This window comes from Amblyomma mixtum, chromosome 2 (assembly GCF_055824585.1).
Source record: "Amblyomma mixtum isolate Tamu chromosome 2, ASM5582458v1, whole genome shotgun sequence".
In the NCBI taxonomy this organism is placed as follows: domain Eukaryota; kingdom Metazoa; phylum Arthropoda; class Arachnida; order Ixodida; family Ixodidae; genus Amblyomma; species Amblyomma mixtum.
In genome coordinates, this window is record NC_143013.1 from 286,210,037 (window position 1) to 286,229,828 (window position 19,792).

Below are 19,792 nucleotides of genomic sequence, written 5' to 3' on the forward strand. Positions count from 1 at the left end.
AGAAATTGTGCTCTGCCACAAACAAAGAAAATTCACAGTGCTTAAATTACGATGCGGTGGAACCTTTCCAGAGCACAATTCCACCTTTTCACAGCACAAAGCTACGGCTGTTTTCTCGGCAAATAAGCAGTGTGAAGATGCAAGGGGCATCCGTGCACTAATCAACTGAACCTTTCAGCCAATTAAAGAAATATACAAAAAAAAAACGCTTCCATATGTTGCTTACTCGCAAGAAGAAAGCAGCCTTGGGAGTAAAATATCCAACCCACACACCAGCAGTAAAGCGAGTCAAGTAGTGTTACTTGTAGCACAACCGTTTTGATGGCCAAAACTAGGTTCTGAATCCAGCACATAACAAATGGCTGTCCAGAACTGTCAGAAACAAAGTAAATAAGGCTAGGGGCAACAAAAACTGTCAAGGTAAGTGTACAAAAGAGGGATGAAGATTTAGAATTACCATGTTCTTGTTCTTCACAAGGGGGTTCATCTGAAAGCAACAGAGCACACCCAGTTCATGCACATCCCCATCAAACATACTAGGAACACAAAAGCAGGGATGCATCGAACAACATTCTGCAGCAAAGCACTATCTTCGAAATGGCTTATAATCAGCATTCCACGAGAATCCGCCGATTCAGCCGCTTTCACACGAGCACAAACACCACTTCAGCGACAAGTGACAGCAACTAAGGGATTTCTGCGTGCAAGCCACAAAAAGCATGGACGAGCAGAGCACAAATTGACTACTACCGTATTTACACAGGCAAGGAGGAGTTCACATTAAAGGTGCACTGAAGAGGAATCTGAACTTGTCTTTTTGCCGTGGGAACTCGATCTACACGTTCCCAGCATTCTTAGAAACTGCGACTTATTGCCCTGTGTGGCCGATTTCCCAAATTAAATCTAATTAACGGCCGGCTCCCGCCCTTTTTTTTTTAATTCTGCCTCGTACGGTGGGCGGAGTCGACCAACGCGTGGAGTGCCTTGCAGCCAGTCCCGTGGCGGCTTGCCGCTCTGCCATCGGCGGAATAATACGTAGTAGTCCGTAGAAGCAAATAGACCGCGCGTATTTTTATTTCTGAGGGCTTATTTTGCGGCTATATTATCTGCGAAAGAAACTATTTATTCACGGAAACCTAAAAAACAAAATAAAGCGAAAGCAAAGCCTCCACAGAGCTGGCTGCAAGGCACTCCACGCGTTGGTCGACTCCGCCCACTGTACGAGGGAGAATTAAAAAAAAAAAAGGCGGGAGCCGGACGTTAATTCGATTTCATTAGGAAAATCAGCCACACAGGGCAATAAATCGAAGTTTATAAGAATGCTAGGAACGTGTAGATCGAGTTCCCGCGGCAAAAAGACAAGTTCAAAATCCTCTTCAGTGCACCTTTAATGTCCTCCGAATTTCATCCTGCTAATTATGAAGGCAATCATGCAGGAAATGCTAAGCTCTGACTGCTCACATCGAAATTTCATGGCTTCAGAATGGTTCCCTGTGAGCCAATCTTTCCGTCTATGTGAACGCTTCACAACTGCACTCAATATGGTCAGCTTGGGGAATAATAATGGGGAGTAATAAAATAAGCAACACTATTTGTGACAACAATTTCCACGTTTCAAAAGCAAGAAGGTTGATTAGAGGGCAACTCTGGGGGTTTTTCATGATTCACATATTCTAGCAAGCTTTTCTTCCCGTCGTGACCATTTCTGCCAAGTTTGGAAGCCACACAGAAATTCATTCCTATGAACAGATTTTAAAGCTCGCTGTTTCCATGGCCAAATTTCAGGCAATTTCTGCAAGAAATGTGGTGTTTGCTACATCACAAATATTACTGCCCGCTCCCCGTGTCAACAACAAATTTTGAGACTGATAATGAGTCATCTTAGACATTTTGTGAGCAGAGTTATCATTTCCAGTCACTATTTCAGCCATCCCATGCGTCTATGCATAATTTTCCAATAGTGTATGAGATGTCATCTCTGAGTCAACCGGAGCATCGTCCCTAACTCAGTTTTGGTTACACCTTTCCAATTTTGCCATTCTATAATAGTTTGACACGATATGTCGAAAAATGTTTTGCTGTGCCGGAGACAGGGGGAATCCCAAGGAATGTGATGCGATCATTAATTCAAAATGTTGGAAAAACCACCGTGTGTTACAGTGCGAAACTATCTTTATACAACACTTCACAATCTTGTAACTCAAGATGTAAGTGGCAATAGTATTCTGGTTAATCGATAGACCTGTAAATACGGTACTACTGCTACCGAGACAAAGTACAAAGACAGGAAGCAGACACGTACTACCTACAGTGGAAAGCAGCAAAATTAGAAGCAGTACATGCAATGCAAAAAGAAAAAGAGAAACCCTATAACCTATGAAATGAAAAAATACTACAGGATATACTATAAGTGAACTACACATTAAAACAATTTAATAAATGCTATATTTATATTAGCAAAACAAGCAAATAGTGGGGAATTTAATGTTTCAATTTCTGCCCCAATCTTCAAGTGCCCTCAAGTTAATTACAAAATTGGATAAGCACTTGCATGCGAATCCACTGTGTAAATTCAAAAATGTTCTGGGAAAGCAAATCACAGCCGTTTTGAATACAGAGAAATAAAATTCATAACAATATGCACAGAAGAAGACTCCTGGAAACCTACCTGGACATGGTTACATGAGACACAGGCGCTAACTCAACAACATGCAGACCCTTAGCAATGTCGGTTGCCAAGAATAGTGATGTCAAAAAAGAGCCCCTTTCAAATAAGCTTGCCTGTTTCAAAGCTAAGTATAGATACAAATATGAGGCGGCCTTTTCTTTTTCATTCTTTTCTCTCCTCCTCTCTCCCCTTGTTATTTGCAGGGGCCACCTCAGGTTTATTTGATGGTATTCAAAATCTTCCAAGTCACGTTGCATTTGAAATCAGTACTACACTTCAAGTGAAACTATCGCAGCTCCCCACTGGCAATGACTAATTTTGAGCTTTGCTCTGAAGTTTGCCCCACTCCCATAAAAGCGTCACTGGAAACAACACCATTCGGTCTTTGTACCCAGTAAAGATATATTGCATGGCTCTTTCTGACTATGTTGAAGCTTGGTCGGTAGGAAAAGGGCGCATTTCTTGCTGAGAAAATAAAACTTAAAAGTAAAACTTTTTTTTTTCTTTTCCGCCACTAAATTCAACCCTTTGACACCAAGATAGGAAAGGACTCCGTGATCACTGTTTCGAACTCAATGACAGTGCGGCCTAGACTCAGGGATTCACGTAGAGAAAAAAAAAATAATCCTGTCCTGACAATGCTGCAGTTCCCTTGCAAAACAGCTAGCGATGGGGACACCTGTATTTAATTTCTTTTTTTACCTTTTTAGTTTACAAAAGCTGCATTTCAGTTAAAGCAGTGCCTTTACCATTAGTACGCAGCAATTTACAGATACAGGCCATGAGTAGCAGCCGCGGTGGCTCAGTGGTTATGGCGCTCGGCTGCTGACCCGAAGGACGCGAGTTCGATCCCAACCTCGGCGGTCGCATTTCGATGGAGCTGAAATGCTAGAGGCCCATGTACTGTCAGACGTCAGTGTAAATTAAAGAACCCCAGGTGGTAGAAATTTCTGGAGCCCGTCACTACGGCGTCCGTCATAGCCTAAGTCGCTTTTGGAACCACAACCACAAGCCATCTTGAACTTCTCCTCTTTGTCCCGTTAGGCCCTTTGTACCTGAACTCTGCTCTAATGACAGAGGTCCATTTGTTGGGCGGTAAGCCAAACAATTCCTTCCCTGTCTAAACGGCTGAGCACTCTTACTTTTGGCTGAAACGCAGCGAGGTGGGCTGGCGCTACAAACGGTGTCCCTGTGGCCATGCTTGGGTTGAGCAGGGGGGAGAGACCACTGTAACCTGGCAACCCCAACTGGAATTGCCACAGGGAGAAAAAGGAAAAGCAAAGAACTTATTCGAGGCACCTTATTTCAGCACACGTGTTCAGTGATCCACACTAGGCATGCGTACACTGAACAAAATCAATTCTGCTTCTAGTGGGACCACTACACATCCCGAAAAAAACCGTGGCACAATACAGCACCGAAAATCTGGTCAGCATTAAATGGAAAATAAAGCCCGTCATCTGCACTAAATAGCCACTAGTGACGTAAAGCTCTTCCCTGGGAGAAAAACAAAAAAAAAGAAGACTGAAGAAAGAGAAAATCGAACCGATACTTCAACAATTGCTATTGACCTATACTAATTAAGTCCTCGACATTATTTCTGACAGCAGTATACGCATGTGCATGAACAAATCAAAATGCTACCCGTGCCGTTTCTCATCCCATCCCATACTCTTATCCCATATTGGTAAATACTGCTGCTTTACTCAACAGCCTTTTATGGTCATTGTTAAGCGACCATAAAATTCGGCTGCACCATGCGAGAATGTATGCGCTTTCGAAAGCATGCAGGCAACACCCCCCCAGTGCATGTAACTAGCCAAAAAAGGCAAAATTTTGTTGAGCCACAGCAGCGTTACTAATGACCGGCTACAAATCTCTAATTGCAACTAGGCACCTAACTCTAGTAGTCAAGAAGTTAATAATAAAAAAATTTTTAACCAGCTTACTACTTAAGAGGATTCATTCGTTTTCCTGATGTCTGCCAACACTGGTAATATGACGCCGGAAAAGCCATATTTTTGCCCCAAAAAGCCTATTTTTGAAAATTTTTCAAAGTGTTTGCTGACAGACCTAGTATCAAGCAGTGTCTGACACGATCAACCCTGCAAGATTAACTAGTAGTACACTGAAATGAGAATAAGGCTCCCATGTGGCCACAGTTAAGATAAGCTCTGTGCATGAATGACAAGAAAACTCACTGCAGCACTTCTTGAATAAAATGGGGAATCCAGCTTGGGATGGAACTTGTCATACTGCAAAGTGGGGAAAAAACACACACATATTGACACGTATTAAAAAAGGAGAAAGGGAACACAATGAAATCGTCAGCAGTTATTGAATCAAACGACGTGCCGCTCAGTGGCTCCAGGTCATACACTCCTCCATCAGGTGCGAAACAAAGGTGCAGAAACAATGCACACTCTTGGAACACACAGCAATAACATATACCGAAGGGGAGCTCTATTCTCCTGTAGCAGCATGAGGTCAGCCACACGCAAAGGCAACTACCATATTAACTCGCATATTGAATGCATTAGCAGTTTGATACTTCGATAACTGAACTATCAGGTGCACTCAGTGTGCGAATGTGTCCACTATGCTGGTAAATACAGCACAGGCTGCTTGTACAGCTGTCCACATGCACTTTTTGTGCTTTCTATTCTGCTACTTCTCATCGGAAGACATTAAAATGTTTTTATAAATATGGCCATGATATTTTAGTTGCACCCAGTGAACCATTTCATTATCGGTCCGTCCCAAAGCAAGCTTGTATTTCAGGTACTGCCACGTGGCCCCCTTCCTATAAGGTAATCTAATGATGATTTTTTATGCCGCAAGGGCATCTGTGGCCAAAGAGCGCCATGGCACAAGATTTTTTTTTCTTCTTACTCAAGGTGGGGTCAAAGACCCATTTCCCAAGCATTTCACCCTAAGGAAGCCGAACACCAGGCAGAAAAAGCTTGTACCCATTGCATCACCAGTGGGTACCCGGAGGCACTAGGGATCAAACCCAGCACCTACTGTATCCGAGGCGGATGCTCAAATGATTAGGTCATGCTTCAGTCTATCAGGTAATCTGCTTGCACTAGGTGAAGTTGCCTCCCCTGTATGCAAAAGTTTACGCATGTTTCTAGGTTGTTGCTGCTTTATAACTAATATGCAATAAAATTAATAACTGCAGCTCTGAAAAGCAAAGGCACAGCAACTGTCAGACTCGTGTGGACACCTAAACTGCACTGTGGGGGATCGGGTTTAGGGAAATGGTGCAGAAGAGTGAGCGCACATGTTGCCACAATGGAGCGCTTAGAACCAATTCACTGCCTGTGGTTCTGTAATGTAAATTAACATTGCATAGCACACAGACACACTAAGCGTATTGCCTCCATCGAAATATAGCCGCGGTAGCTGGGACTCAATACTGCGAACGTGAGCTCAGTTGCTGAACACCTTAGCCACTGAGCCACCACTGCAGCCTGTGGCAAATCCAAACACAAGCAAGGGGAAGACGTGGAGCTGCCACTGACCAGATGAGGTGATGGTTGCGGCACTAGAGACCCTGCCAGGGCAGGGGGCAGGAACGGGCTGTGTGGGTGCAGGGGGTGATGCTGTTGCTGGGCGGGCTGCGTTGGGTGGTGGTGGAGTTCGGTGCGCATGTACGGAGGGGGCGGGATTGCTATCGACCGGTCCTGGGATGCCAGGAACCGCGTGTCGAGCTCTCGCCGCAACAGGTCTTGGTCTGAGCAGGTGAAAAAAAAAAAGAAAAGGAGGGACAAACGTCAGTCAGACTGCAGTCAGCTAAAAAGCTCGGGCCCGTTACCTTCATTCATACCTGCAACAACATGGTTGCAATAGGGGAAAAAACGGTGATGTGAATACAATTTTACACTGCTTTCAAAGGGAAACTGCAGAGGTTTTAGAGATCAATGTGCTTAAGAAGGCCCAATCTGTGGAGGGAAAGCATGCGAAGTCTTTTTGGGCTACCATTTCAAATAGTGGCGTGATCGCTGATTAGAGCCGCGACGCCCTTCAAGCTTCTCCGCAGCGCACAACGCCAAGTGGGGGACGCATGATGACGTCATTGAAGGTATCGGTACATTTCCAACGCATAAATGCCTGCTTTGAAAGAAAAAAACCAACGCCACCGTAGCAAATCCGGCCGAGAGTTCTTTGGCAGTGCCCAACTAGGCATGGCATGGTGTAACTGCCCACAGCGGTAATTTGAAATCATACCTTCCATGACGTCACACTAAACTTCCCTGCACTTCTTTGGTGCATTGCGGAGAAGATTTTAAACGCTAGGGCAAAAAACACTTGGCACGCTTTACCTACAGCCTATATAGAGTTGAATCCTTGAATATCGCGAAATTTTCAAAAAGTGGTGCAGTTGTCCTTTAAGTAAAGATGCAGAAATAAAAAAAAGAGACCTACACTCAAAATAAGAAGATGCTACTGGTAACAGGGAACAACACATGGGATGAGACAGGTCATTCACACACAACTGAGAACGAACATTACCAGGAATTTTTTTCCACCTAGAGCTGAACTCTAAAGGGTCTCTGAGCTGCCTGGGCGTCACAAAATTGTTGGCTTGCTTGGAATATTCACGGAACTGCTCCTTCTTCCCTTCTCCCCACACCTCCGGCCATAACATGAGCTGAGTGTTGCCCTCACTTGGCAGCAAAGGTGAGTCTGGCACAAAGGCAGTGGGTCCGGCAGGCAAGCCCAGTGCTGTGGAGGCAAGGCCCGACGCTGCCGGTGGGGGGATGGGGGCGGCAAACATGCCCGGGTGTGGAGGAAACCCCAGGCCCGCTGCCGCAGCTACCGCCGCTGCCGAAGAGGCAGAGGAGGAGGAAGAAGATGAGGAAGAGCCAGTGCTGCTGGCTGGCAGCGGAGGCGTGGGCCGGTGGGTTGCAACGGGGGGTGTCCCCATCGATGGGGGGCCGTTGCTGCTTGCCGGCACTCCTGGGTAAGAGCCGGGCCCCGACCTGCAAGCAGCCCCATAGGCAAGAGGCATTCATGACGTCTGCTCTTTCATCGCGTACGTAATACAACAACTTGCCCCTACTGCCCTTTAAAATGCACGCGCCACCACACAGTGCCCCAGCACCGCTCTAAGCGGTGCAACATAGCTTTAACATCCCTTTGACTACTTCAAATGTCTTATGGCAAGCTCTTTCTGAACACTTCAATAAGTACAAACAAAGTGAAATTTTGCAGAAAAAAATTTAATTTGCTTAATTAAGAATGGCAGTTAATTTGAAGTGACACTCGACAGCAGTCATTTTCTAGCCCTTTATAGGCACACAGGATTTTACAGTTGGCACTGTGAGGTGTACACAAGGTAGTTTAGAAAGCCAAATGGAGCATCTTAGCCACAATAAGTCACATTGTGTAGCCTATTGTGAGCATCAATGATACTTCTATCCCTGTGGCCTATCTGTCTGTTCTCTTTAGGTGTTTCCATGATTCAGGGGCTTGGACGTCATGACGTGAGGTGCCCAGCATTCATTTCCATGACCTCTAATGAGAAATTAGAAAACCGTTTGGAAGAGCCACGTTTCTTCAGGTAGGTTTTCATTTAAGAGGTACGTTTTACTACAGCGAAAACTATTCATGGAACTGTTACTTGACAGACTTCGGCAGCCTGGAACCTCAGCGTGAAGAGCTTGTTGCCCAAATACTGAGGGCCACTCTCACAATATTTGTTATTTTCAGATAACTGCACTCACAGCTGGTTCACTAGGCGAATTTTAAAAATATCACTTCACACTTAATCGGCATTTCGCCTTTTCTTTCGAGGCATGCTCAGCTGACAGATGCAGCGCTCACCCGGCCCAGGGCTTGGAGAAGACGAGGCTTGTGAGGCTGTTGGAGGAGGCGCTGGAGTAGCAGCCCGTGGGCATGCCTGTCCGCTCGGGCGCCGCACCCAGCGGCGGCCCCAGCGAGGGCGTGTTGTTGCGCGAGCCCCCGCGGCCGCTGCCGCTGCTGCTGCTGCCGCTGCTCTCCTTGCCCTGCAGCGACTGGCTCAGCTGGCTCAGGCTGGACAGGCTGCTGTTGGAGTGCGAGCTGCCCAGGCTGGACGTGGGCGTCGGGGCTCGCGTGGGCGTCACGGCGAGCCCCGGGCGCGCGGCCGTGGCCGGCGGCGGCGTCGGCAGTGCGGCCAGGAACGAGCTCTGCGGCGAGCCCCGGCTGTGCGGAGAGCCGCGGCTGTGCGGCGGCGGCTGCACCAGCGAGAAGGGGAAGAGGGGCCCCGGCGCGGGAGCCGCGGCCGCGGGCGTCACGGGCTTGGACACGCTTCCGCTGCTGCCCTCGCGGCTGCCGGCGGGGCCCGGGTTGTGGACCAGGTGGCTCGCCAGCAGAGGCGACGGCGACGAGCCGTGGCCGGCGAACGCGCTGCCGTTGCGCAGCGGGGGAGCCGCGCCGCCGCCCACCGAGGCTGCCGCCGCGGCGGCGGCGTGCGCTGCGCCGACGGGCGGCGTCGTGGCGGGCGTCGTCGGCGTCCGGCTGTTGAAGAGGTGGTGCTCCCGCACTAGCGAGGCGCTGCCGGTGCTCGACGAGGACGAGTGGTTCCCATTGAGCGCCTCGGGCGGCAGGTACGGCGGCTGCGACAGCAGCTCGGACACCAGGCTGGGCGCCGGCGGCGGCGAGGGCTCGGCCGACGGCAGCCGACAGGAAGGGCTGGCCGGCGCCAACCGGGGCCTCGGGATGTTGGCGGCGGCTACGCTGCCGCAGGAGCTGCTCGCGGTGAGCACCGGCGACGCGGACGGGGCGGCGCTGGTGGTCGTCGGAGTGCTGACCACGGGCGACGGCGCGCTCGTCACGGCGGCGGGAGTCACGGGCGCCGCGGCGGCAGTGGCAGGCTGCTGCTGCTGCGGGGTAGGGGGTGGCTGTTGGTGCTCGGCCGGCGGCTGCCACGAGGGCCCATTGTGGAGCAGCGGCACGGGCGACGGCGGGCCTCGCCGTGCCAGGGGGGGACTAGAGCGGGCGCTGGGCACGCACGGCGGCGCGGCTGCAGCGTTGGTCGTGGTTGCGGTCGTCGGCGTGCAGCTGGCAGTGGTCACGGCAGTGGGCGCCGCCGCCGCGCCGACGGGTGGGGTGGTCGTCGTCGCACTCGACGTCGGGCTGGCCGCCGCCTGGCCGAGGCTCGGCGCCTGCGGAGGCCCTGCACACACAAGGGAGCGGAACCGTCAGGGGCGCCGCGCGGCTTCCGAATACGCGAACCACAAGTGCGAGCAGAGCAGACGTGACGCGTGGACACCGGCTTCCAGATGCTGGTCCTGCCAGAACAGCGGGAGACCGCACCAAGCACGTGACTCTAGCGTTGAACCTCCAACCGAGTCGACCAGACCAACGGTCTGGATATGGGGCAACGACGTAACGGAAGAAGACATGCAGTTCCAATAATAGCCACCAAAGTTATCTGACAGCGAATTGGACGTGGAAATACCAACATTCCTGCGGCATTGTTTCTTGGTTGCAGCAATTTACAGACCCGTCGGGAAATGCCAACTTCGCCATTTCGGGTACGCAGACAGCAGCTGCTCAAGCTGAAGCTAGGGCGACTTTTTCTCGTCACGTAACGAGCGACCGCACGGGAAACGACACGACAGGACATGCTGTGGACCTCCACCGCGCAACCGAGGCGTTCCCGACCCAGGCTGCCCGCGGCGCGAGCGAGGCTTTTAATCGCGGGAGACAGCTCAGCGGCTCGTTCACACCGGCGGTCGCATCCGGAGTCACGGCACAAGCCAAGCTCAGCCGTACACGGCGTCTAATGGCGCCGTAGATACGCGCAAACAATGCGGTTACCACACCAAGGGGTCGTCGCTGCGTGCCGGGACAAGCGAGGAGGAGGGAGGGGGCAACATTACGTCCGTTTCATGTCAGGCCAGCACTACTACTCACACGCGGCTCGTGCATGCACGCCGCCCGAAGGCTGTACGACCGTACGTATGTTCCCGGGAGACAGAGAGGCAACAACGACGCCTGCCCGGTCTCGCAGTGTGAAGAGGTCACCACTACGGTGGACGGCGATTACACGCCTGGGTGCGTGCGTAATAACAAAAGATGAGCCCTCCAGTGCTAAGCGCAGAGAACCTTGAGAAGCCGGAACGGGGAACCTTTTCGGCACCCCTCTTCATCATGCTTCACCTCCGGAGGAAGAAGGAACGTAGCGCAGCGTCCGTAACACGGTGAGGCGCGGCACACGAATGACCGCGTTGCGTCGCCTCGACATCTTCGGCCGTAATTACGGCGGCGGCTCCGGCCTACGCGTTCCCCTACAGTCAGTCCTTGGCTCCTTCGCCACACGCGTAAAACGAGACCTACTCCATCAAGCTCAACCTTGCGCAGCGGTAACGTTATAACGCCGGCCTGCTATGCCGCTCGCGAGAGATTACATGTTTGCTCTCGACCCTTTTCTTCGCCGAAAGTGATTAGGGCGGATTCGGCCGCGGTTCTTTCTTTCCTTCCCGGCGCGTTTGTTTGCTTCTCTCCTGTGTTGCCGGCCGCCCTCGCGGCTGCTTTCCGCACGGGCTACGCAACTATTACTTCCCTGACACGGGCGGCCGCAACGCAACCGTAATCCATTGAAGTCGTGGCCGACAGATTAGGCCTGGGTACGGTTATTCCGCTGGCGTCTTGATGACAACCTTGAGGGGGTGCGCCTTAATGAACGCGCGATCGAAGATATAAGGTCGGGTTATAATGTTTCCGCCGGTGAACTGCGATGAAGCGAGGCGCCGCGCGCACCCGAGGTTAACGGCACATCCATTATCTCATCCCCGCGTTCGTATCCCGACGGTAACGCGCCGACAGGTAACGCGTTATTCAGAATAGCCTTCGCTTCGGACCATGATGAGATGCAGTTGTTCCGAGTAATTTGCCGCCGCACTGAAGGTTGCCCAATTACCGCTAGCACCGCACGGCATCCAATACAAATCGGGCGGCTCGTTTGCGCACTGTTCGGCCGGGTACCATGGAGAACACTGCAACGTCTTTTGTAGAGTACTCGGGTTCGAGCTCGGGGACCCTGCGGCCGCGTTTCTACGGAGGAGAAACGCAATAGGCGCCCGAGTGCCGTGCAATGTCGGCGCGCGTTAAGAGATCTCCAGGAGATCGAAATTATTGCTGAGCCCACCACTAAAGGCACCCCTTTCTCTCGATCCCGGCCGCGGCGGCTGGAATTTCTTTGGAGGAGAAATTCTAGAGGCCCGTGTACTGTGCGATGTCAGTGCACGTTAAAGAACCCCAGGTGGTCGAAATTTCCGGAGCCCTCCACTACGGCGTCTCTCATAGCCTTAGTCGCTTTGGGACGTTAAACCCCATAAACCAACCATAAACCAACCATCTTGTTTCACTCCCACCTTCCTCCTCTCCATTATGGCGCCGTTGAGATGTCCAGCGAAAAGCGAGACAGTTACTACGCCATTTGTGTTCCTCGAAAACCACAAAACCAGAACTACTGTGCCGCTCGTTTCCAGCGAAGCCTGCTATAAGTAAGTGTACCAGAAGTTTTGGGCAAGCGGGCGAAGCCATGCACAGCAGACACGTAGCAGGCGGCGATGGGAAAGGACTGCCTCAAACCACACGTTCCAATGGGCGATGGACAGAGAAGTACTACCACGCAGCGGCCGCAACCCGCACACCCTCTAACTACCAACCTTCTCCACGTCTACCTTTTCTTTCGTTCTGCTTTGCTGCCCTCAGCGATGGGAGGAAAGCAGAAAGAAAACCGAGCAGCCCGAGAGCAAAGGAAAACACACGATTTCGCACGTCCTACAACCCCCACCCCCGGTAATAATGCGGGGCGGCAGAGTGGGGCAAGCTCAGCCACACGCCCGCCTGCGGTACGCGACGGACGTAAGGGGGCAGCTTCGGCGTGCGCCCATCATCACACACACGCAGACACGCAACTCCACCGCCGCCTTGGGGAGTGGAGGGAGGGGGGGGGGGGTCTTAATCACCGCGGCCGGCGCCACAACAGCATCCCCCGCTTCCCCTCCCGCTTGTCCTCACGTGCGGACGTTGCCGTCGAACGCACGCACGCCTCCCCCCCATGCAATATCCACTTTCCTCTCGCGTCGGCCGCTAATAACCGTTTTCAGAGGCGCTCCGAAATCGCTCCCACCACGGCGGCAGTCCCGAGTGTCGGCGGTGAGAGAGTGGAGAAGGGGCACGCGAAACCCAACGAACCGTTCATCCATCAAGCGTGACTCGCAAACGCTGCCCGGCCCCTCGCCGCTTTAGCACCCTGCGGACACGGCGCCGCCGTATTCCTCCCCACCCCATATGCAGCACGCGGCCATTAAAAGCGGCGGCGAGGAACGAAAGAACGCGGTGCGTGACCCGTGCACGGTCCAAGGGCTCAGCTGGGCAGCCCGGCCCCCCGCACGCACCCACGCACACGACCGCACGAAGCGGCGGCGCAATATCGCCCGCCGCCATAGCAGTTCGCGGTGGGTCACCGCGTATGCGCACGCACGCGCATCACCGCCGCCAAAACGCGGCACGTGGTTTCGCGCAGCACGAACGTGTGCGCCGCTTGGGCCCTACGTTGCATGGAGGGTGGCCCGAAACGCACGCCCATCCGCTATACATCCGCTCAGCCGGTCACCCCAGGTAATACTTCCACCCCGCAATTCTCTGTCAGTAACAGAACAGCCAAAGCGCAGCTCGAACCCAATGTCCACGAGTACCGCGAGGAGCCCTTAGATACGCGTACGGCTACCGCTTGCCCACAGCGCACGCGCTGACTGGTCCAGACCATCGTGATCCCGACCCGGGAACGTGGCGCCATCTCGTGCCCCTCAGAGCGATCTGCGCATGCGCAGTGGCGGCTCGAGGTACGCGCTATGCTAAAGATATCTACTCACTACTATTGTATTCTACTTACATTCCGCGACATCTGCGCGTGGGGCGACACCGCAGCGATTTGGCGCACTCGTTGCACGGACAATAGATGGCCCATCGCACGGTACACGAGACGAGAACTCACGTCGCGCCCTAGACAGAGACGTCCGCTTCAGCTAACGGAGCCAAGCGGCGCATTCGAATCCGCTCAAAAAAAAAAAAAAAAACAGGGAAAAGTCAACTTAGGAGAAATAAAGAAGCGAGCGGTACCCGCAGAAAGCGACAACGCGGCGGGCGCCATTTTGATCGCCGTCGTAACGCGCCGCGCGGTCCCTTTTTATCCCGTGTTTCGCGCCAGGGACGCCCGCGGTAACGACCCATTTACGAGGCAAGTGCCGCCGGCATCCCCTCCGCACACTAACTGGAGGCGGCTACGCGGCTGCCCCCCCCCCCCCCCTCCCCAACGGCCACCCCAAAGAGATGGCGCATTTCCAACCCCGCGCCATCTTCCTAATACGGCCCAGACACGCAACGACGCGTCCCTCTCGCCCTAATACCACCTCACCCTCTGCGCTGAGTGCACAAGTTGTACTACACTACCGTGCACTGCCGTAAGCTGAAGCGGAGATTCGACAGAACGGGAACAGGGGAGCGCATTCAACTGTCGGACCGCACTGCCGCCGAGCTTGGCTTCCCACACACGCAGCCAACAAACCTCTCCCCCTCGAAGCGGTCTCTCGAACAACTTAGCCCCTCCTCCGAGGATTCCTCGCTGGAGTCCAGGGCCGACTCGAGAAACGACCACCGCAAAGGCTGCGCTACTTATACACTACACTTTGCATCCATCGAAGGAGCGCGGTCGCAGTGCTGCACGAAATTATTCGGACGGGGGAACCGGGGGGGAAAGCCAGCGAGAGAGGGACACGAACTGCCCCTCATACTCCGCCTCTTTGTTTTACGAGCTCGTAAAAGGAGGCACATCGTCCGAATGGTGGACGCATGAACGCGGGGCCCAGGAAAGAAGGTGGAAAAAATAACGCCCAATTACATAGAACGGCGGAAAGGGTAGAGGAGCGGCGGCGCGTCTTCTCAGACGACTGAAGTAAAGCGCGGACGTTCCCCCCTCCGCTAAGAACAGCTGCCGCTGGGACGGCGGCTACAACAGTGTGTGCGTATACACTTCTCCAAGTATGCCTCGCAGAATGTGTGTGTGTGTGCGCGCGTGCGTGCGTGCGTCCTATACGATCCGGGCGGTCAAGTTCCCCTGTAATGGTCACATGCCTAAACTGCCGTTGGATAGTCACCACTGCATCCACCCTTCCCCGCCCCCAGCGATCGACGAAGGCAATATCGCACCCTTAAAGGTTTCCGTGCACTTAGTAAACACCACCAGGTTGGAATGCTCTGCGAATGCTCTCACCAATGACCACCCCTTCTGACGCGAGAGCTTCGGGTGGGTGCGTGCGTGTGGGGAGAGAGAATCGGAGGGGGAGGGAGTGTCTGTAGACCGCAATTTCACCATTTCGGACGGCCAAAACGCGAATATATAGCCCCAATGACATGCGCAATGCAGGGCATAAAACGATACCCCTAGCGAGGAAGAGGAGGAGGGAGTTGCAAGAAACACACTCTTTGGAGTGGCGCTCATAACCGCGCCGTGACGTTGGTCGTTGCAAAAGTTACGACTGGCGCGGCCTCAGCTCGTTGTTACAGCCGAGCCCTTTACGACGCTTGACACGTGGCTCGACGATAAGGTTCACTGGGCAACAAACGGGCGGACGGTTTCGCCGCGTCTCTCGCGGCCCGCAGGCGGTCGTATTCTAATCACACGCTGTCGTAACTCAACCACGCACCGAGAACGGCGCATGACAAATAAGCGACGATAACGGCGCGCTGTCCGTCGGAAGGAAGACCGAGATAGCGCGCGCCTACCTACTGCTACACCTGACGTCCGAGGCAGCGAAGCGGCAACGGCATAAAGGTCCTTATCTAATATGCATGCAACATCCGTGAGCGGCGGCAACGCCTGCCAGCCCCGCTCGATTGCCACCTGCAGAGGCAGCACCGACATTTGACAGATCGTGCGTGCGCTGAGATAAGGCTCTCGTTAGGACTCTCGCCGGTGTTCTACTTTTTGACCTTTTTTTTTTTTTTGTCAAGCGACTAGCACCGAAACTAGCGCACAAACTACCTTACCTGAGATACGCACGCCTTACCGCAAGAGTTAGTTGGTTTTGTTTTTTTTGTGGGGTTTAACGTCCCAAAGCGACTAAGGCTATGAGAGACGCCGTAGTGGAGGGCTCCGGAAATTTCGACCACCTGGGGTTCTTTAACGTGCACTGACATCGCACAGTACACGGGCCTCTAGAATTTCTCCTCCAAAGAAATTCTAGCCGCCGCGGCCGGGATCGAACCCGCATCTTTTGGGTCAGCAGCCGAGCACCATAGCCACTGAGCCACCGCGGCGGCAACCGCAAGAGTTAGCACTGCTATTTTGACTGCGAGTAGTTGGTTGTATATATATATATATATATATATGTATATATATATATATATATATATATATATATATATATATATATATATATATATATATATATATATATATGTCACCAGAAATTGAAAACCATAGCAGGATTTAATTCAGGACGTTTCGGCCGGAGGACCAGCCTAAAGAAAAGCCCAACGAATTTGTTTTTCAAGAGGCCGTGAAGTATAGTGGAAACAACAAACATACACTCGCCAACAAATTATTTCTCAAATTCTGAAGCTCGTTTTGAACTTTCAGCACCCCAAATCTCTCTCTTGTCCCCACCCTTCCGAAGCTAAGGACTCCCAGGCGTGCCAACAGCCCCGCTAAATAAGAGCACTCCAAACAGAAAGGAGTTTAAAAAGGAAGCAAGCAGTCTTCTACCTTTTCATAAAAAGTGAGTGCGCTAGAGGACACCTTACCCCCATTTTTACTCCCATATAGCGGTACTGGTGTTTAGGGCGAGAGAACTCACTTGGGTGATGAGCTGGTCCAGAGAAGAGATCAGATCCTGCGTCGGACGCCTGTAAGGGACAAACGAAGGCAGATCAGAAATCGATCCAAACGTTCCAAAAACGCACAACAACCGCAACCAAAAGCGCGCGTCAAGCTCACTGGGTGGGGCCGACGAAGCATCTGAGTGCGAAGATACAGGCATCCTGTGAAAAATTCTTGCTCGAATAAAGAAAACGGGGCTCAGCTTTAATCCGCCCAAAGGAATAAGCCACGGGCCGGAAAGCGTCGTTATGGCAGCGAGACTAGCCAATATAGGTATAAAGTCCTGCTTGTTAAATGTAGCACTTTTAAAACGTTAAGCACGTTACGTGAAACCATAGGCTTGGCTTGACCGGGCTCAAGTCGCGCAAAAAAGTAGGTCAACTTTTCTGCATTGGTGCGTTTTTGTTTTCACTTCACGGCGTGCGCCAGGTATGTCCGCATATAAAAAAAGAATAATCAATTCATATCGCAAACAGCAAAATTTGTCATGGTTGGTGCAACGAGAGATCATGACCAGTGACCTCTTATCAGCCTGCGCACCGTTGTCCCCGCATGCGATACCAAATCATTTCTTTTTTGCAGTACATCTTCGCACAGAAAGCAATGAAAATAGCACTGGCAATGAAATCACCATGAAAACTCGCCATTGGATGATGTCTACGAGCGGCGACAAGCTCGCGGTCTACCGAACAAAACTAGCGAAAAACAATGTTATGCCTCAAAACATCTACGGCTCGTGCCACCCGTCTGTACACAGACAAGAGCAATGACATCACGTGAAGATTTAGCGGTGATAACGCAATCACAAGGCCACACATGTTCGCGTAGAGACAAGGCATTCAAACTGTAATCCGTAAGATATGCTAGCGAAGCACACATACACACACTTCAGAGGAGCACACCACGTCTTTCGAACGCTGCACACTTTTTCCCCCGAGAGTCCGACACCGATAAGATAGCGCGTCGGCACGAAAGCACACACGATGAGCCCGGAAGAGAAAGATACAGGGAAATTTCGAGCGAGACGCGATTACTACTTCAAGGCGGAAACTCGCTCCCCAGGTATACCGGGAGTTACCTGGCGCTGTGTACATTGTTTACATTCACAGATGGTACCGGTGCGGTAAGCATGAAGTATTTAAAGGTGACCATGAAACGCGCGATGAGATTCAACGTTAAACTTGAAGCCAAGGCGCGCGCGCGCGCGCGCGCACGCACGCACACGCACGCACGCACGCACACACACACACACACACACACACACACACACACACACACACACACACACACACACACACACACACACACACACACACACACACACACACACACACACACACACGGAAAACAAAAACATACCAAAAAACTCGGTAAACACCCACTGTCCAACCGACCATCAACAGTCGAAGCAAAAGCATGCAAATTCACAGGAGGGCGACGCCCAAACGACTGCACAGAAAAACAAGTTCAGTCGCACCCTTTCGGAGTCCACCGAGGAAGACTCCACACGGCCAATGTGAAACTCGCGGTTTGCTGGGCGCAAACGGAACGATATTATTCACGGAGAGAAACAACCCACATACAGCTTCCCCGGCGTATAAAAAAGCACGCGACAGCACAATCACACTCACTTGCGGCGTGGTATCGTTGAAGAGCTCATAGAACGTAGAAAAGAAAAAGAAACGGAAGATGGAATTGAAAATGTCTCCGGTCCTTTCTTCGATGACGGACCCGGCAGCACTTCCTCAGACTATTTCTTTCGACGAGGCAAGGAAAGCTATATGGTTGTTATCGCAACTGCCACATCACTGACTACGCGATTCGTGCGCCACCTGCGTCATGACCCCGGCAGCCATTACCCGACAGACGTCGGCAGCCCAGAGCGGGAGAGAGACAGAGCTCGTAATTCAGCGCGGCGACGAGGCTGTCAGCGTAACCCGTTAAACTCGGCCCCAGCTGGCGGCGTTATCCGGCAGACGTTGCGCGCTCCCAACGAAATGCAAGCAGAGAACACCGTTCGCGGCGCCAGTTGGTCGGATCCACTTGGGCGCCCTCCATGTTCAAGCAAAGCAAAGCGGCAGGTTGTTATCGCTTGTCGGCGTGAAAAAAGAAAACAACAACAGGAAAGTGGAAAACAATCAGGAATAAAAGAGCCCCCCCCCCCCCCCCCCCCCCCCCCCCCCCCGACAAAGAAAGGAGACCGAAAGAATAGGAGCAGTTACGATGCAGGCAGCGACAGGCTCTACAAGACACGACACACACACAAAAGAGGGGTGGGGGGGGAACCGGCTGGCTTGCATTAAGTGGATTTTCATCACCGAGGGACAAATACATAGACAAAAAAAAAGGAAGAACGAAGTGCCCCATTTCATTTCAACATAGCAGGCATACAGGGACACGTGCATTCGTTGTCCTTTTAATGCTATTCCGATAACGGCGCCAAGAAATGAAACCCGCCAGCCACATGCGCAAACACGCATACACTTCGATCACAAAGAGGAGAGAGAAAGAAAAGAAAAAAGGAAGAGGCAAAGGAACGCTGGACCCGAACAGTGCGCTCTTGTCGAAGGCTCTCGGCCAACCGGCGGCAGTATACTATATATATATTCATGGGACACCGCGAGATTGCTCGCAAACCGGCGCGGTACACCGTCGCTTCCTCGCGCTTATTTAAAAGAGAAACAAGAGGTCGCATTTCGAAAGCGTCCGCCGTTGCGACACAGGACGGACGACCTCAGCGGTCGCCTTGCATTTCGCAACTCGCGCGTCAACTGTAACGCGCGTGGCATAAAGCCAGGAGGCTTGAAAAAGAAAAAACGACGACACGCTATATAGAAAACAATGCTTAGCGGCTCTAACATCTTTTTATTCTCTCCCCCCCCCCCCCCCCCCTCTCTCTTTTTGTTATCGCCGCTCCCAGGACAATCGAGCTGTTTTTAACTACGCCGACGGTTCTAAAACGAAATCGGATTCGGTCGACGCTTTATGTTCGCGAAAAGAGGGGGAGAAGAAATAAAAAAAAAAGCACACATATTGCGAGCACAGACCCGAGCTCTCTGTAAGGCCGCAGCAAAACGTCGCAGCAGGTGCGGAACGAATCGGGCGGCACTATGCACATAGAAACGAAAACAAAGCGGGCCAGTGATCTCATTTTTGCTGCAGGGAACGGCGACAACACAGGCTTCGCGGCTGCGTCCGCAGCAACACCGAATGCAGCACATGCGAGCGAACTAACGTGTCAA

At 52.2% G+C, this 19,792-nt stretch overlaps 1 protein-coding gene across 6 annotated transcripts in view; it reads right to left on the minus strand.

Annotated features, from left to right (window-relative positions):
• Positions 1-19,792, minus strand: part of LOC149364353 (uncharacterized) — a 387,789-nt gene that overhangs the window by 12,726 nt on the left and 355,271 nt on the right. Inside the window, exons 6-12 of one of the 6 annotated variants that reach the window (XM_089574301.1) lie at positions 16,528-16,576; positions 8,501-9,833; positions 7,343-7,656; positions 6,196-6,407; positions 4,870-4,923; positions 3,811-3,915; positions 458-487 (exon numbers count right to left, since the gene is read on the minus strand). In XM_089574301.1, the coding sequence (XP_089430427.1) occupies positions 458-487; positions 3,811-3,915; positions 4,870-4,923; positions 6,196-6,407; positions 7,343-7,656; positions 8,501-9,833; positions 16,528-16,576 (2,097 nt within the window). Of the gene's footprint in view, positions 1-455; positions 488-3,810; positions 3,916-4,869; positions 4,924-6,195; positions 6,408-7,186; positions 7,657-8,500; positions 9,834-10,822; positions 11,326-16,527; positions 16,577-19,792 lie in introns of those variants that run through there. The other 5 variants (XM_089574300.1, XM_089574298.1, XM_089574297.1 and 2 more) reach the window with 5 other exon arrangements.